Here is a 16,609-nt window from a genome sequence, read left to right on the forward strand (position 1 = left end):
CTGCACCAGATACTTATTTGAGGCTAAGTCGACCTAGGAGAGGCCTAGGGCCGGCTCAAATAATTATTATAGTCACTGATGTTGGGGGTGTGAATGAATCGAACTCGGGTTGCCGGATTCGCAGTGCGTTGAGCTAACTGCTGCCCACCTCTACAGTGCATCTGTAATCCAGTGCAAAAAACCTGAAGCAATACATTTCAAAGACAATGCGTACATTATCAGAAAGTGTTTGTTTGCATATTTTGCCACAAGTATGTGTGGTTAATGCAGACTTTATGCCTTGCAAAATGCATTTATGTGCTGTTTGAACATCTTAACACCTGTTTTATTGCCAGAAAGGGTAAAACCTATTGTTATTTTCATCATACTGCCAAAAAGGTCTCATAGATATAACTGCCCGACCCTAGCTATAAGTGTTCTAATACTTGCATTGTCTTTGTACTGTTCGCTTTTTGGCGTTCTCTGGTCTGACACTCGGCCATAAAGAAGGATGTCTCTGGTGTAGGCCAATCAATTAAAAAAACAACGCATACATAAAATCAGTGTTTGTTTGCATGTTTTTCCACAAGTACGTGGATGGTTAATGTGAACTTGATGTCTTGAAAAAGGTATTCATTTGGTGTTTGAACATCTTAACACCTCCTGTTTTATTGCCAGAAAGGGTAAAATATATTCTTATTCGTCATTAATAAACATCTTTAATACACTCGCAAAACCCGTCCATCCAGTTCACCATGGAATTTGACAGAACTCTCCCATTTCTGGATATTCTGCTCGGGCGCGGCCGAAATGGTAAAATAACATCATGTTTCCTGAAAGAAAAAGCACACTGACGTCAATCTGAATGCAGTCACATCATAATATAAATATCCTCATGATAAGCCACTTTGCTGAGCTATCATTTGTGGCCAGGTCGCTTGTGAGAAAGGGCTATACTGTATAGATCAGTGGAGTGGGTCTTACCTGGTAAAATAAAATAAAAATGTTTGATGGATTTTTATAATAGTTTGTGACGTAGCAGTAGCGAGTGGTGTGGTGCACAGTGGGATGTTGCCACGCAGCAGTGGGATGGGGTGTGGCGTGAGCGGTGTCTCGGGGCGCGTGGCACAACGCCGCTGCTGCTGTTGACTGCCGGTCGAGTTGCCCTCGAAAGAGAGCTTTTTAGCTCAATGGGCTTTACTCGTGGGGGGGGGGGGGTACACTTCTGAGCTTCTGAAACTTGTGAACGTGCGGCTGTGATTGTGCGGCAGGTACGTGCTGGACGATCAATACACCAGTTCCTCTGGCACCAAGTTCCCCGTGCGCTGGTCACCTCCCGAGGTCTTCCTCAACAACAAGTTCAGCAGCAAGTCGGACGTGTGGGCCTTCGGTAAACGGTCCACTTGACGCCACCGGAAACTACATAGATGACGGTGAAGGAGCTGACATCCTCAGCAACGAATGGGACTCCCTACTGTTCATGGTTATAGTGAGTCCAACTGAGTCGCAGACGTTGTCTTGGGAGCAACACGTTTTATTTAACTCTTAGCACAAGATACTCCAGGCTATTGACACAACATACTTTCGGGTGGTGACCACCCAACTAACCACGCTACGGCGGAACTAGACACAGTTCCACTATCCCGGTCCGGACCACAAGCTGCGTCCCGGACCGCGTGGCTGGAGGCTTCTTCAAGCTTGACGTGGATCTCCTACCTCTTCAACAGTAGGAACCCCGAGCCCCTCACAGGGCCCCCCTTATATCGGGCTGGGCTGGGGCTGGCTCCGCCTCTTGCCCCGCCCACCTTCTCGATCTCTTTCGCCCTTGCCCGAAGGCTCTCGAGAGTTCTTCTCGGACCATGTGACCACCCATTGGCCCCCTCCACCGGTGGCCCCCCTCCAGTATCATCTGTTCACTTGTCCCCAGGTCAGCCAGAGTATCATGCCCCCAACGTAACCCCAGCTGGCTGACACTCTCTTGCTCTCTCAACGGGAGCCCGCAATGCACGCTGTGCGTGGTGCCACCGCACTTAACCAGTGCTCACCCAAGCCCCCACTAGGGCTGGTACTACACCCCATGTTCGGGGTGTACACACAACAGTAGACATCCTGCCGTGGCCTCGCAAGCCCGGCACCACACAGTGACATTCCCAGTCACTACATGATTATTACGCTTGTTCACCCAGGAAGTTTTCACTGATTCTCAACACTCTTTTTTAAGGAGGGTCCTGTTAGGTTTCGATCATAGGGGGTGACGGTACCTGTTTGTTTGCCAATTAAAACATTGGTGAATAATTTTTGTTTGTTTGTCAACTTTGGATCATGAGGCGAGCACACTGTAGCCTATTATTTGAATGACATCATGAGATCTTTAAGGTCCACTCTGAAGTTGATGGCGAGTAGTATTCATGATTCATACACCCGCAGTATTTACAAGGGTGGCCTGCTGGATTCGAACTGCAAACCTCTGCAACAAGTGGTCAACGTGCTATGGCTGAGCCATGTCAATAAATATAAGCAGGCCTTCCTAAATGTAAAATAATACAAGATAAGTATGCTTATGAGTGGCCTTTGTGAATGTTGTAATGCAGTACAATATATGAAAGGGCTTTGATAACCTCTCGGTTGGTTTGTGACTTTAAGCAAGACATGGAAGATATGCCGACCACTCAAGTACTTGTGTAATGGAACTCAAACGTGTGTTAGATGATAGATTACACATCAGTGGTTTGAGGTAAGGACTGGCTGCCAGTGGTTAGGGGTGGAGCATTTGGCGCTTAATCACAAGTGTCAGCGGAACTGCATTTTGGTAGCTACAACATTGCACATATGTTGTGCCTACAAGCATCCAGACATCGTGAAGCACGTTGTAACGTGTTATTTTGTTACACAGTTGCTAAGCACAGGCCCAAAATGTCAAGCAGCCAGGAACAAAGAGGACTATCAAAGTAAGAATCAACACGTGTCTTGAATGGAGCGAGATTATATGGAACGGCTTGGGAAATCAGACAATGGGAGGGAATTCCAAAGTGGAGCAGTGCGTGGCAAGAAGCATGAAGAGCATGTTGCAACCGGCAATGTGGTGAGCAAGTAGGTGATTGGGTGTGTACTTGTGACCTACAGTGTCGTGAGTGAACACAGTACGGATGTAACAAACAGTCAGTCTGGTTGACCAAGTTCTCAACATGGGTGGAGGAATCAGTGTGAAGTTCACGGGAGCAGTGACCATGGTAGTAGCAATAGCAGAGTGACAAGGTGGCGACCGACTGCTGTCCTGTGCTCCCGACTGTCGCAGGGATACTCATGTGGGAGGTGTTCTCGGAGGGGATGCTTCCGTACGATCCGTGGAGCAACAGTAACGTTGTGGAGCAGGTGCAGGCCGGGTACCGTCTCTACCGGCCCGAGCGTGCAACCCAGCCTGTGCACCTTATCATGCACAGCTGCTGGCACGAGGTATGCAATGCCGCACTCGCTCGCCACGTTGTATCATCACCGCGATGTGCGGTCCTGGCTATTGGCCTTGCCCATGACCGCCACCTTTGCGTTTCCACGAAAATGAGATTCTATCTGGTCGAAAAGCATTACTCTGAACCTCCCGCTGTATTGACTCTGCAACACCAAAGAAATAATTATCTTCGTTGTGGAGAATATAAGTAACATAATAAATAAGCAGACAATGTCTTGTTCACATATCTGTCCCTCCACAAAAAAAGTATTTCATTACAAATCCAATCAGCCACGCAGCCTCCTGGCAATGTGTAATCACGCTAGCGCAACTATTTAACAAACTATATATATATTTAAAACTAGATATGAAGCTTTCGTGACTGCAGGAATTTCTCTTTGGTTCTTTCGGTAAAGTCACGTAGAAAATAAAATAAAATAATAATAGAATACGACGTTTCAGTTTCAACACAAGCAACCATCGTCAGGTAAGATTGAATGATAAAACACAGACACGGGAACAGCATAGGCACCCTGGACACCCTTATACACCAGATATGTTTAATCTAAAATAATTTTCCAGGTGATACATATTTCTTCAATGTTTGTATTCAACATTCTCCCTCACATCATAAATTGACGGTACAGATTCAACATTCTGACGTTCCGGGCGGTGGCTCCATGTGGCATGGCGGTGTCAAGCCGCTGTCCCACCACACCCGGCTCCTCAGAGCAGGCGGGGTAGAGAGGCTTTCTCTGGGGGAGAGGGGATGGGGGTGGGGGGGAGTTGGCCGGTCATTGCCGTTCTGGGTTGAGGTGGTGAAGACTGCGCTACCGTTTGGAAATAAACCCCATGCTCGTGTTGTATTCTTCTTCCTTGTTTCTGAGATTATAGCGCAGATGCTCCATGACCGAGATTGGGCTTAATGAATTTAGCTGTTGAGTAAGGGAGGGGGTTTCGTGATTATTCGACGTACTAAATATGGTGTCCTAGCTGCTATATTGAAAGTCTTTAAAACGTTCTGTTCTCGGGTCAGCCTCACGGGGTAGTTTCTATACTGATATTGACAGATGTATTGTTTATTTTATTGAAAACTCCCATTATATGTTCATATAATTCAGCAATAGTCAGACATGACAAGAAAGCATGTTCGTAATCTTGTATTCTTCCCCGGAGTCACCTCAGGCAGTCCAGAGATAAGGCTGTACCAAATTTCGCCCTCTTCTGGTTGGTCATGTAGGCCCTGTGTAGGAATTTTAATTGGATATATCTGGTCCCTTGGGAAGTGGATTTCCAAATCTGGGTCTATGTCTGGTTGGGGACTGGTCGATTCACTATTTGCTTGCACAGTGCTCGGGTCTGAGATCGTCCACGTTTCGCCCTGAGAGTAGAAGCTGGTATGCCTTAGATAGTTTGTATCTCTCTTTATCCAACTGGAGCCATTTTATTATTGCAGGTGGAGGTGCAATCAGATCTTTTCCTCTAGCTATGATGATTATGTCCCGAATCTGGAGATACCATATAACTGAACGTTTTGGAGATTGTGCCTGGATCGAATGGATTAGAATTTGTCAATGTGGCCACTTTCTGCCAGGAGGTCTCCTACTCTATGAAATTGGGAATTATTTCTGATTTGTTTATATTTAGCTTATATCCCACCACCTCTCCATATTTATTCATTTCGTTTAAGAGGATGGGAATTGAGGTTTCTGGATCGGTGATGGTTAGTAGAATGTCATCTGCATAGAAATGTATATGTTTTTATCGGTCTCTTTAGGAATAGCTCTTTGATCTCTGTTTTTTCGGCCAAGGGGCTGTGTGGCTCGTGTGAACCGGTGGGGGGGGGGGGGGTAAGGGGCAGCCCTGCCACTTCCCATGCGTGAGAGTGCGAACTTTCCTGATACAATTCTATTGGTGGAGACCGTTGCTCAGGGGGCCAAGTACAACAGCTGGCACTGCTTGACAAATTGGGTCGGTATCCATAATTCTTCAATGGTGCTGAAGAGGAACCTCCATTCTACCGTGTCGAATGCCTTTTCGCCGTCAAGGGTAATAGCGTAGGATCTTTTTCTGAATTTTGTGACGCTAACAGCATCGACCAAGGTCCTCATATTATCTGCGGAGTCCTTACCCCTGATAAAACCCATCTGGGTTTCCCCAATGATGCTTCACAGAGCCTTCTCCAGTCTTTTTGCAAGCACCTTCGCATATATTTTATAATTTGCATTGAGCAGGGAGATTGGCCTATAACCAACTATATTCTCCTGAGCTGCTCCTGGTTTGTGGACCACCATAATCCTTGCTTTCCTCAGAGTCCGGCAGCTTTCCATGCAGTTCTGCCTCGTTCAGGGTGTTTAGTAGGTGGGACACAATGGGGGTCTCAATATTCTTGTATAATTCCATAGTTATGCCATCAGGTCCTGGCGCTTTGCCAGGTTCAAGCTCATTGAGAGCTTCCATGAGTACTTGAAGAGTGATGAGTCTTTCTAATTCTGGCTTCAGTGTGGGAGGGAGATGGGGAGTCCTACTTTCTATAGTTATGATTCTATGGTTTGTGATGTAGGCTGTTCATAAGTGTACAATAGTATTCCCTGAAAGTTTCATTTGATGGTAAGGCTTTAGTGCTCAGGATGTTAGTCCTGGTTTGGATGGTGTGTATATAAACAGTCGGGAAGGTCTGGTCGTGAGATATCTATTCTAGCTCCTTTCTTGCTTGACAGATCTCACCCATCCCCTTATCTTGGGATTTCTTAAAAACTGCTTTTTGTGTTTAGTTTGTTGTCCTTCCCTCGCACCTCCGATTGGAATGGATGGCTACATACTGTGCAAAAGAAGTTCAACATACATACATAGTCGTAGTGGAGCTGCCTGAGCCTATTCTCTATCCCCTGCATCCTCTGTCCCCTTTCTTTCCTGAGCCACGCGCCCCTTGCTATAAAGAACCCCTCTGAAGTAGGCTTTCAGGGCGGTCCCACACCACCAACGGCAATGTGGGAGGAGACGCACTTAGGTGAATTTACACGAATGATCCTATTTCATCTGATATTTATTCAACCGTTTCTTTATCCCAAAGCATGGTTCCGTCTAGGGCCCACATCCAGCGTCTCAGCTCATCCAAGTCCAATAGCGGTTATGTAAGGACTGGGGCATGATCAAAGAGTTCGAAGTCCAGCATTTCACTTTCGTGACTGAGGAGAGGAGGGTGTTTGGCAACAGAAAGTAATCTATTCTTGATAACGTTGCTTGTGCCCTAGATACGTGGGTGTCATCTCTCTCCCTGATTCCAGGTTAAATATTTTAATTACAAATAAATCTGTCATTTCTAAATGAAATTGGATGTTTGTTTTTATATTTCAGAGACCTGAAGAACGCCCTTCGTTTCAAAGTCTTCTGGAGTCCATTCAGCACCAGCTTAAGTGATAAGGGGTTGTGATTTATGGCATACAGCAGTTTTTACTTGCAAGAGTTAAAACATTAAACACAGTGTATGTATTGTATTCATGGTGACATCAATCACTATAGCCATGATGATGTCACGATTTTGTTAATTATTGTATTCAATCGGCCTGTAAATTACTTACAAGGAATTAACACAGGAGTTAGCGAGTGCCAATTGGAATTAGAATATCGAACTCGATGCGAGCTCATATAGAGGGTCACCTATGCTGACCGTACAGAGAAAAGGAATCAATACACTTACCATTGTGTCTATACGAAGCATTGCATCGCGTTCCATGTGTGGTACGTCTAACCTTTTTTTTATTGTAAATATTCTTGAATATCGCTGCTCTGTAAAAGTTACAATATATTTAATAAAATAATTCTCAAAAACATGTACCTCTGTGTTGGCCTGTCATTTCGGTTGGGGTATTGTCACCGAAGTTTAAAGCAGGGCTCGTAAAATCAAATATATGTATTGCATGTAAACAAGCTATCGGCCTTATCCAGATTACCAACACAACAGAACTGAACGTGTTGCCGTTTTGTCAGACCACCAACTGACACAGTTGAAAAAATGTGGCTGTTCCAAGAGGAAGCAGCGATAGACAACTGTAGACTGGTTTTGTCTTCATGACTCATCAGTACAGTACGGTCGTCAATGTGAGCGGGTTCCAACCGTGCAAAGGTTAAGCCCTCGCCACATGGCACTTCCTGAGTCTGATGGCAGTGGCACACATTGGCGACTGGACTGTACCGATGAGTGCCGAGGGTGAAACTGGTTCACAGTTGTCGGTTGTGTCCAGTGATGACTCGCCTATGGTTGATTCAAAATTGATCTTTTGACATCATGGATTTTATTGACTTTCTGGATTTTCCTTAAGCTTGGTGTAGTTTCAAGCAATATGTAGGGACGTGAGTGGCGTCCCTAGAGGGTGTACGCGGGAAGCATCCGCGATTCATATGAGTCAGGGCACGTACCTCTGCAGGGAGTTGACGGAGACATCGCGGGAAGTGGGCCCTACCTGGACGTGCCGGCTCAAGGGAGTTAAGGGGACCCGGATGTGAGGGCCCGGGGACATGTGACGCTGGCCCCCGTTCCTCTCAATAGACCGAGCAGGAGACGTGGCCGGGGGCGGCCCAGGGGCGAGGCTCGGGGGAGGGAAGAGGAACAGGGGCAGAGTGGAGGGCTCAGTCTGGCGTGGGGAGCGATCGGTGCGGCGGGGAGCCCGGGAGATCGGCTAGAAGGGCTGAGGGATAGGATACCCCCTTAAAGGGGTTGAGAGTAGTTCCCCCTTCCCCAGTGTTGCATTCTAGTGTTGTGTTAATGTTTTGTTATCCCTAGGCTAGATCTATATATATAAAAGTGAAATTTGTGAATGTGTCTGTTCAAATGTTTAGCATACTTCCCGACATGCAACAAACTTTAAATTTGGCATGTGGGTAGCTTCCAGACTATGCACAATGCAAAAAATATAAAAATAGACTTTTGCATTTTGGGGAGGGGGCGCAATAATGCATATATTTTGCACGGCAAGTGAGCGGTGACGTCACATCTGTGATGTCACCCGCATGCGGCAGCGTTACGCAGTGTGCCTGCTGACGTTACGCATCCCCCCCCAACCCTCCGCGTAGGCCGTGTATTAATCCAAGACAAGAATCCAAGTCCCGGGCGAAGCCGGGTAGGAAAGCTAGTGTAATAATAAAGTGTGGTGCCTCCAGATTCCTGTGTGTGCCTCGTTCGACACACTACAAATACACCACGTCTAATTTCTTGCTACATGTGGTTGTGGGAATTGTTGTTAAACTTACCGGTGAACTGAAACAATTATAATTGGCACTTGCACGGTGACAATTGAGTTACATTGGCTGTTGGGTGGTGGAAGGTCTTGTGCCAGATTAGTTGGCTATATCAATTGTGAATTATAGCACTGGCTGCCAAAACCTACAGGTGAGACTATGGCTACCAACTTAACACTTGAGAGCTTGTTCTGTTTGACAACTACCTCGGATTGAAGCCATATACTCCGCAGTGCTGGTTCTGTCCACGTCTACTGTTACAAGCATTAACCGAGCCCTGGAGGCAAATCAACCACCATAATGAGCAGCTTATTACCTTTTAGCACTGCAATACACAAAATCACTAACTGTAAGGTGACAAACGTTTAGACGTTCAAATACTGGTTTACAGATGATTTATTAAAATTACAGATTCCCTCAAAAAGATGTAAATTTTTATTTTACAATCAACTTTCCAAACATACAATTAAAAAAAATCTATTACCTCAAATCCATTTGGTCCAAAATGTAAAATTAGTCCTCAACCTTCGTACTAAAGAAAATAAACACTGAATCATACACCAGTGTGTATTGTTGAGCCATGACGTGGGCAATCTCAACCAATAAAAACAAACTTTTTCAATTACAACCGTTACCAAGCAAATAATAATACAGCAAACACTTCAACCAATGTTAAAATCATTAAATTTTTATACCGCAATCAAAATAGTCCAACTGCTCTACGAGCAACCTCTGTGCACCAAGTCCCCAGTTGCAGAACAGAGACCGAGAGACCCGATGAATACATACAGGCAATACGTTTCATTGTTTCAATTGCATGGAACACTTTACACGTGCAACTCTTGGATGAATACATCAAAAGCACTCTGGCTTTAAGGCTCAAATGTAAATAATACAAAATATGTAATTGAATAACAACGCAGGCTGCAATGTGATATTGTTACGTGTCAACTTCAACAGCAAGATAAACCTACAGTACAAGAAACTGCTTTATGTGCACGGTAATGTAATGTGTGCTCATGTAAGCAATGCAAGCCCGATACTAAAAATATGCAACACCAAATTTTACCTTGAAAAACTGCGACTAAAATTTAGTATGTCAACGTTTACGTTTTTCAACATATGTGTGTATATTCCATTTGTGGTGCAGTAATCTGTAAAATGCGAAGCATTATTCCATGTTGATATTCCACTACGGGTCGAAGAGATGCCCGTTACAGTGTGGAACCCAGCAGTGCAATAACAGACCTTAGCCTGCTCTCCATTCATGGTCCAGCTGTATAAACCGCGACACTGCTCTCTTAAGATGTGCAGGCGAGAGAACAGTCTGTCAAGTAGGCCTACAATGATGAATTTGACTGAATCACACGCAAAAATAAATGTTAATATGGGTCCTTTCATGCAGCCATCGGTGACCGGAATGAGATCATCAAACTTGCTGCAAATGAGGTCCTATGCGTACAACTAGATGTTTGGCTTTAAAAGGCAGTGCCGAGTCATTGCTTTGACATGGAGCGCACAACCGCTTGAGCTATCCCACCCACCCATGTGTTGCAGTTTTTCCAATGTGCAACCGTGCATGCCTCCACTGCTGGTCTCATGCCAGCATTCCGTGGGTTATGTATATTGCTCCAAAATAATAACGGAAGGAATTCACAAACGTCGCTCAGTTCATTTATTGCGCAGTCAACGCTTCTCCTCTTCCACCAAGATGGGTCTGCGACGGTGGCCACGAGTTCACTCCGCTGCTGACAACCGCGTTGAGTTTCTGCGATGTGGCCGAGAGAGAGAGGTGTCGCGTTGCAAGGGATGCGCCCGCGTCCTTGGATTGCCATCAAAATGGAGGCACCTCTGTGTGAGTCACCGGCGACCTTCAAGCTCAGATGTCGAGCAAGCTGCCATTGCGCCGGCCCGACGGGAAGGAGCGCGCCAAGGGGGCGTGGTGCTCCGCGGCGTCGCCGTTCAGCAGGCTCTGCCGATCGCTTGTGCCGCCGTTCGTCATTGAGGGCGCCCGATCGAATCGGCGCATGAACGTCGGCAGCGAACCGAGCGTCAGGTTGATGTCCTTGAATGCGTGCAGCAGGAAGATGCCCAGGATGATGGTGAGGAAGCCGCTGATAGTTCCGATGATGTCTGCTGCTGACATGTGGTACCACTCTGCGACAGGATGGAGCAGTACACAGTTACTAAAATACAAACGCGTTTATAAATTACGAACCGCAAAACCTGCATTTGGATAAAGTGGATAGCCCAGATGTCTGTGCGCATGCCGTGGGGCCAATTTGTTCAAATCCAACAGCCACTGTGAAAATGTACCAACGGCACTCCGTCTGCTGTAGGATATTAATATCCTCTATGTAATTTGTAACAATAAGCACTTTTGAGCAAGCAGAAAGCACCCAGTCACTAGATTTGAGGACTTTTGTGCTTGCTCAGATTCAACACATGACCACCAAAATATATAGTAAACGTGTTATGTTCCACTGGGTTCACATCACCTTTGAACAGGATGGCGGAGCACACCATGACAGACGTGGTGAAGAACACGTAGTAGATCGGTGTCACGATGGATGTGTTGAAGATGTCAAGCGCCTTGTTGAGGTAATTGATCTGCGTCGCCACGCAAGCCACCAGGCTCATGAGCAGGATCCACGTCAGCGGCTCCTTGAACATGGGCCGCCCTCCTATGGCCTCTTTGATGGCGATGCCCAGGCCCTTGACGGAGGAGACGGAGAGCGCGCCGATCACCGAGCAGATGGAGATGTAGACCAGCACGTTGGTCTGGCCGTACCGCGGGGCCACGGCGAACACCAGCACCAGGGAGGAGATGACGACCACAGTGGCAAACACGATAAAGCCTACAGCACGCGCACAGCAACAACAGGAGCCTGGTGGCATTCGCATCTAATCCAGCGGTTTGCAGACGTGGTAGGGCACCGTGGTAAAATACATTGACTATGCAGTATATAACAAGGCTACAATTGTTCGTAAGGCTCCACTGGTGCTCGGTGATCTTACTAATGGCTGGAATGTTGCATTGAACAATAGCTTTCAAATAGCTGCAAGAGACACACCTTACACTAAATTTAGGCTAGGTGCAAAATTGTCACAACTTGTGCATGCTGCATATTTGACCCCTATGCACTTACAGTAGCCGGGCGGTGGTGGCTATGCATGCAGCCGGTGATCCAGCAGTGTGGAGGCAAGGGTTGGTGGATCACCACATACAGTGAGGGAAAAAAGTATTTGATCCCCTGCTGATTTTGTACGTTTGCCCACTGACAAAGAAATGATCAGTCTATCATTTTAATGGTAGGTTTATTTGAACAGTGAGAGACAGAATAACAACAACAAAATCCAGAAAAACGCATGTCAAAAATGTTATAAATTGATTGGCATTTTAATGAGGCAAATAAGTATTTGACCCCCTCTCAATCAGAAAGATTTCTGGCTCCCAGGTGTCTTTTATACAGGTAACGAGTCGAGATTAGGAGCACACTCTTAAAGGGAGTGCTCCTAATCTCAGCTTTTTACCTGTATAAAAGACACATGTTCACAGAAGCAATCAATCAATCAGATTCCAAACTCTCCACCATGGCCAAGACCAAAGAGCTCTCCAAGGATGTCAGGGACAAGATTGTAGACCTACACAAGGCTGGAATGGGCTACAAGACCATCGCCAAGCAGCTTGGTGAGAAGGTGACAACAGTTGGTGCGATTATTCGCAAATGGAAGAAACACAAAAGAACAGTCAATCTCCCTCGGCCTGGGGCTCCATGCAAGATCTCACCTCGTGGAGTTGCAATGATCATGAGAACGGTGAGGAATCAGCCCAGAACTACACGGGAGGATCTTGTCAATGATCTCAAAGCAGCTGGGACCATAGTCACCAAGAAAACAGTTGGTAACACACTACGCCTTGAAGGACTGAAATCCTGCAGCGCCCGCAAGGTCCCCCTGCTCAAGAAAGCACATATACATGCCTGACTGAAGTTTGCCAATGAACATCTGAATGATTCAGAGGAAAACTGGGTGAAAGTGTTGTGGTCAAATGAGACCAAAATGGAGCTCTTTGGCATCAACTCAACTCGCCGTGTTTGGAGGAGGAATGCTGCCTATGACCCCAAGAACACAATCCCCACCGTCAAACATTGAGGTGGAAACATTATGCTTTGGGGGTGTTTTTCTGATAAGGGGACAGGACAACTTCACTGCATCAAAGGGACGATGGACGGGGCCATGTACCGTCAAATCTTGGGTGAGAACTACTTCCCTCAGCCAGGGCATTGAAAATGGGTCGTGGATGGGTATTCCAGCATGACAATGACCCAAAACACACGGCCAAGGCAACAAAGGAGTGGCTCAAGATGAAGCACATTAAGGTCCTGGAGTGGCCTAGCCAGTCTCCAGACCTTAATCCCATAGAAAATCTGTGGAGGGAGCTGAAGGTTTGAGTTGCCAAACGTCAGCCTCGAAACCTTAATGACTTGGAGAAGATCTGCAAAGAGGAGTGGGACAAAATCCCTCCTGAGATGTGTGCAAACCTGGTGGCCAACTACAAGAAACGTCTGACCTGTGATTGCCAACAAGGGTTTTGCCACCAAGTACTAAGTCATGTTTTTCAGAGGGGTCAAATACTTATTTCCCTCATTAAAATGCAAATAAATTTATAACATTTTTGACATGCGTTTTTCTGGATTTTGTTGTTGTTATTCTGTATCTCACTGTTCAAATAAACCTACCATTAAAATTACAGACTGATCATTTCTTTGTCAGTGGGCAAACATACAAAATCAGCAGGGGATCAAATACTTTTTTCCCTCACTGTAAGTGTTGAGAAACTCCCCGTGGGAGGCGAGGAGGTGCTATACCCTGGCTTGCCAGAAGGCAGTAACCAGCAAGCGCCATCTGTTTCCATCCGTGCGAGGATAGAGCGTTTACCCCTCGCGTGCCTGGGTTTTCTCCGGGTGCTCCGGTTTCCTCCGAATTGTATATGAAAAATCAGTTGTCTGAAAACATCTTAAAATTAAAACCCAATACAGAACCATCCTGACAAAAAGTCACGTGACTCAGCATGTCTCTCCTGGATAGATAAGTAATTTTTATAAGGTTTAATTTTTAAAAATACACAGGTCCTCTAGGCATGTCAATGCTTACAACTCATTAATAAACTGTAATGATTTAAGTGAAACCAGCAGGCCACCCTGGTTAATACTGTGGGTGTATTAACTCTAAAATATGTGTTGTCTGCTTCGAAGTGAACCTTAAACGAATCTGTGACGTCATTCAAAGAAGAATAGACCATTGGGTGCTGGTGTCATGGTCCAAATTTGCCAAATTTGAAAAGTTACACTGCAAAGCTACTTTAATCTTGATTTGAAGCTTTTGTGACTGCAGGAATCCATACTCTTTGGTTCTTTCGGTAAAGTCACGTAGATAGAAAATGAATAGATCATAACGTTTTCTATCTACGTGACTTTACCGAAAGAACCAAAGAGTATGGATTCACGAAAGCTTCAAATCAAGACTGAACCGCCTCTACGGGGAGGGTTTCCATACAACTGTTAGATCTTAACAGACTGCGAGACAAGAAGGCTCACCTGATCGAGTCGCTCACCTTTCTCAAGAGATGCCGCGACACCAAGGTAATACCGATCGCCTTTACACTCGCATCTGCTGCTGTCACTTCTCCTAATGCTAAACGGATCTTGTTCAGGGCTAGCCTAGCCCTAATCTCAGAGAGAATAAGACTGCTCCGATTTGAGCTTGATAAATTAGACAAGAACCTCTTACAATCTCACTTAGCATTGACAGAAAAAATTTCCACATCTGATTGGGACCATGTAGATAACATGATAGTTTCTTCTGCCAATTCAATGTCAACCAAATGTAAAGTTAACCTGATTGCTAAATTCAACCTCCTGTCTAAGAATAAGCCAGATCCACACGTTAAAAAGTTAGATGTTAACAAGATTGCTATCAATCAGAGTAACAGCCCAATTTCCGACAGCCTAAAATCGGTACTAGCTAAAGGGTTGCATTTCGCAGTCACCCCTAAACACATCCCAGTGGATGATATCATTGCCCATGTCGATGTAGCCCTCAAAGGTTTAGGATACATCCCGGCAGACGTAGCAATATCTGAAATCGCTGCTATCCTCAAAAACGCTAAGAAACCCATTAGCAACATCAGCAAGGACGAGCGTTTTGAACTTGCTCAATTAAAAAAGAGAGATGATATTGTCATCCTCTCAGCCGACAAGGGCAATGCCACTGTCATCATGGACAAAACTAAATACAACAAAATTCAGGACATTCTTAAGGATGGGAGAGATCCAACCAACCATCTGGTTACGAAAACCAACAATATCATCATTAACTCGACTTCTCTGATCGAACCTACCAAGCTGCTCTATCTCTAAAACCTTCTGCTGCTAGACCACCCAGATTTTATGGCCTTCCAAAAATCCATAAAGAAGGTACCCCGCTCCATCCTATCATCTCCACGATTAACTCACCCACCTACAAACTGGCCTGATTTGTCTGAGACCCTGCTTCCATTCACTGGCAAGACCACATCAGCTGTACTTAACTCAGCTCACTTGGTTTCTCTAATCAAAGACATCTCACTGTCTCCAGATTATTTGCTTGTCAGTTTCTATGTAGTCTCTCTATTCACCAAGATACCTGTGCCTGACACCATTGCAATCATTGAAGACTAAGTCCAACAGAGACTGAATTCTCATGTGCCAACTTTTGTGAGGCACTGCCTTACCAACAATTACTTCACCTGGAATGGTACATTCTACAAACAAGATGAATGGGTTTCTCTCTTATCGTCAGTGGTAGCGAATGTTTTCATGGAGAAATTTGAGACAGATGCCATCCAGACAACCACCCTACATCCTTCCTTGTGGAAGAGATACGTAGATGACACGTTCGTAATCTGGCCACATGGCCTGCCAGCACTAAACCAATTATTCAACTAGAAGTTATGATCGAGAAGAGACCTGATGGCTCGTTGGGACACGCTGTCTACAGGAAAGCCACCCACACGGATGCCTATCTAAAGCCTGACTCCCACCACCATCCAGCCCAGAAGAATTACCTCATCAAAACACTACACCATAGGGCCCCGTTGCATCTCCGACCAGCACCACCTAGCCAGCGAGCTGGAGCACGTACACCTCAAGATGAATGGATATTCAGACCACACAATCTGCAAAGCTGCCTCCCCAGCCATGGGGAGACAACCATCTGAGGACCCAATCAAAACCATCACCTTGCCATACATAGCAGGGGTTACAAAAAAGACTTCCAAAATCTTGTACAAACACAAGATCCAGGTTCGTTTCAACACAGTACACAAAATCTGTGATTTGATCCCATCTGTGAAGGATGTGATTCCTGACATGCAATACCCTGGTGTCTACAAACTAAGCTGTGGCTGCAGCAGCAGTTACATTGGGGAAACAAAACGACAAGTCTCGGACCGTGTTCGTGAACACAAGGCGGATCTGAAACACGGTAGGACCAAAACCTCTGCCGTTGCTGATCATTGTTTTAACGCTGTGGACTCACACGAAATAGATTTTTCCAAGACGAAAGTACTTTGCAAACCCACCGGCTATCATCAGAGATTTGTTCATGAAGCCATCCAGATATATAAACACAGACACAACTTCAACCGAGAAGATGGGCAAAACTGAGCAATCATTGGAAGGACGTTATTATCCAGGTAAAGTCTTATCTGACTGTGATGTTTCCAGCCTACCTGCCGATGTCAGCAGTTATTTCCGACTCTCTGAGTACATCACCAGGTTACATGTCTTTACATTAACAGGCTAAGTGTCTCACTAACACAGCTACCGTTGCCCCTTTCCCTCGATGTGGCAGGAGCTCTCATTTTTTAAGAGACTATAACTGGCTGTGATGTTTCTGTGTATG

The 16,609-nt window shown here is 45.6% G+C and overlaps 2 protein-coding genes across 2 annotated transcripts in view; one reads left to right on the forward strand and one right to left on the reverse strand.

Moving 5' to 3' along the window:
- Positions 1–6,844, forward strand: part of LOC144937533 (tyrosine-protein kinase Tec-like) — a 70,292-nt gene extending 63,448 nt beyond the window's left edge. Inside the window, exons 15-17 of the mRNA XM_078864775.1 lie at positions 1,251–1,369; positions 3,275–3,432; positions 6,782–6,844. Of these exons, the coding sequence (XP_078720901.1) occupies positions 1,251–1,369; positions 3,275–3,432; positions 6,782–6,844 (340 nt within the window). The remainder of the gene's footprint in view (positions 1–1,250; positions 1,370–3,274; positions 3,433–6,781) is intronic.
- A 2,196-nt stretch (positions 6,845–9,040) lies between these two features.
- The window catches only part of LOC144937535 (magnesium transporter NIPA2-like), a 24,465-nt gene continuing 16,896 nt past the window's right edge, over positions 9,041–16,609 (reverse strand). The window contains exons 6-7 of the mRNA XM_078864782.1: positions 11,161–11,520; positions 9,041–10,819 (exon numbers count right to left, since the gene is read on the reverse strand). Of these exons, the coding sequence (XP_078720908.1) occupies positions 10,542–10,819; positions 11,161–11,520 (638 nt within the window). The 3' untranslated portion in view covers positions 9,041–10,541. The remainder of the gene's footprint in view (positions 10,820–11,160; positions 11,521–16,609) is intronic.

This window comes from Lampetra fluviatilis, chromosome 19, assembly GCF_964198595.1.
Source record: "Lampetra fluviatilis chromosome 19, kcLamFluv1.1, whole genome shotgun sequence".
Taxonomy (NCBI): Eukaryota; Metazoa; Chordata; class Hyperoartia; order Petromyzontiformes; family Petromyzontidae; genus Lampetra; species Lampetra fluviatilis.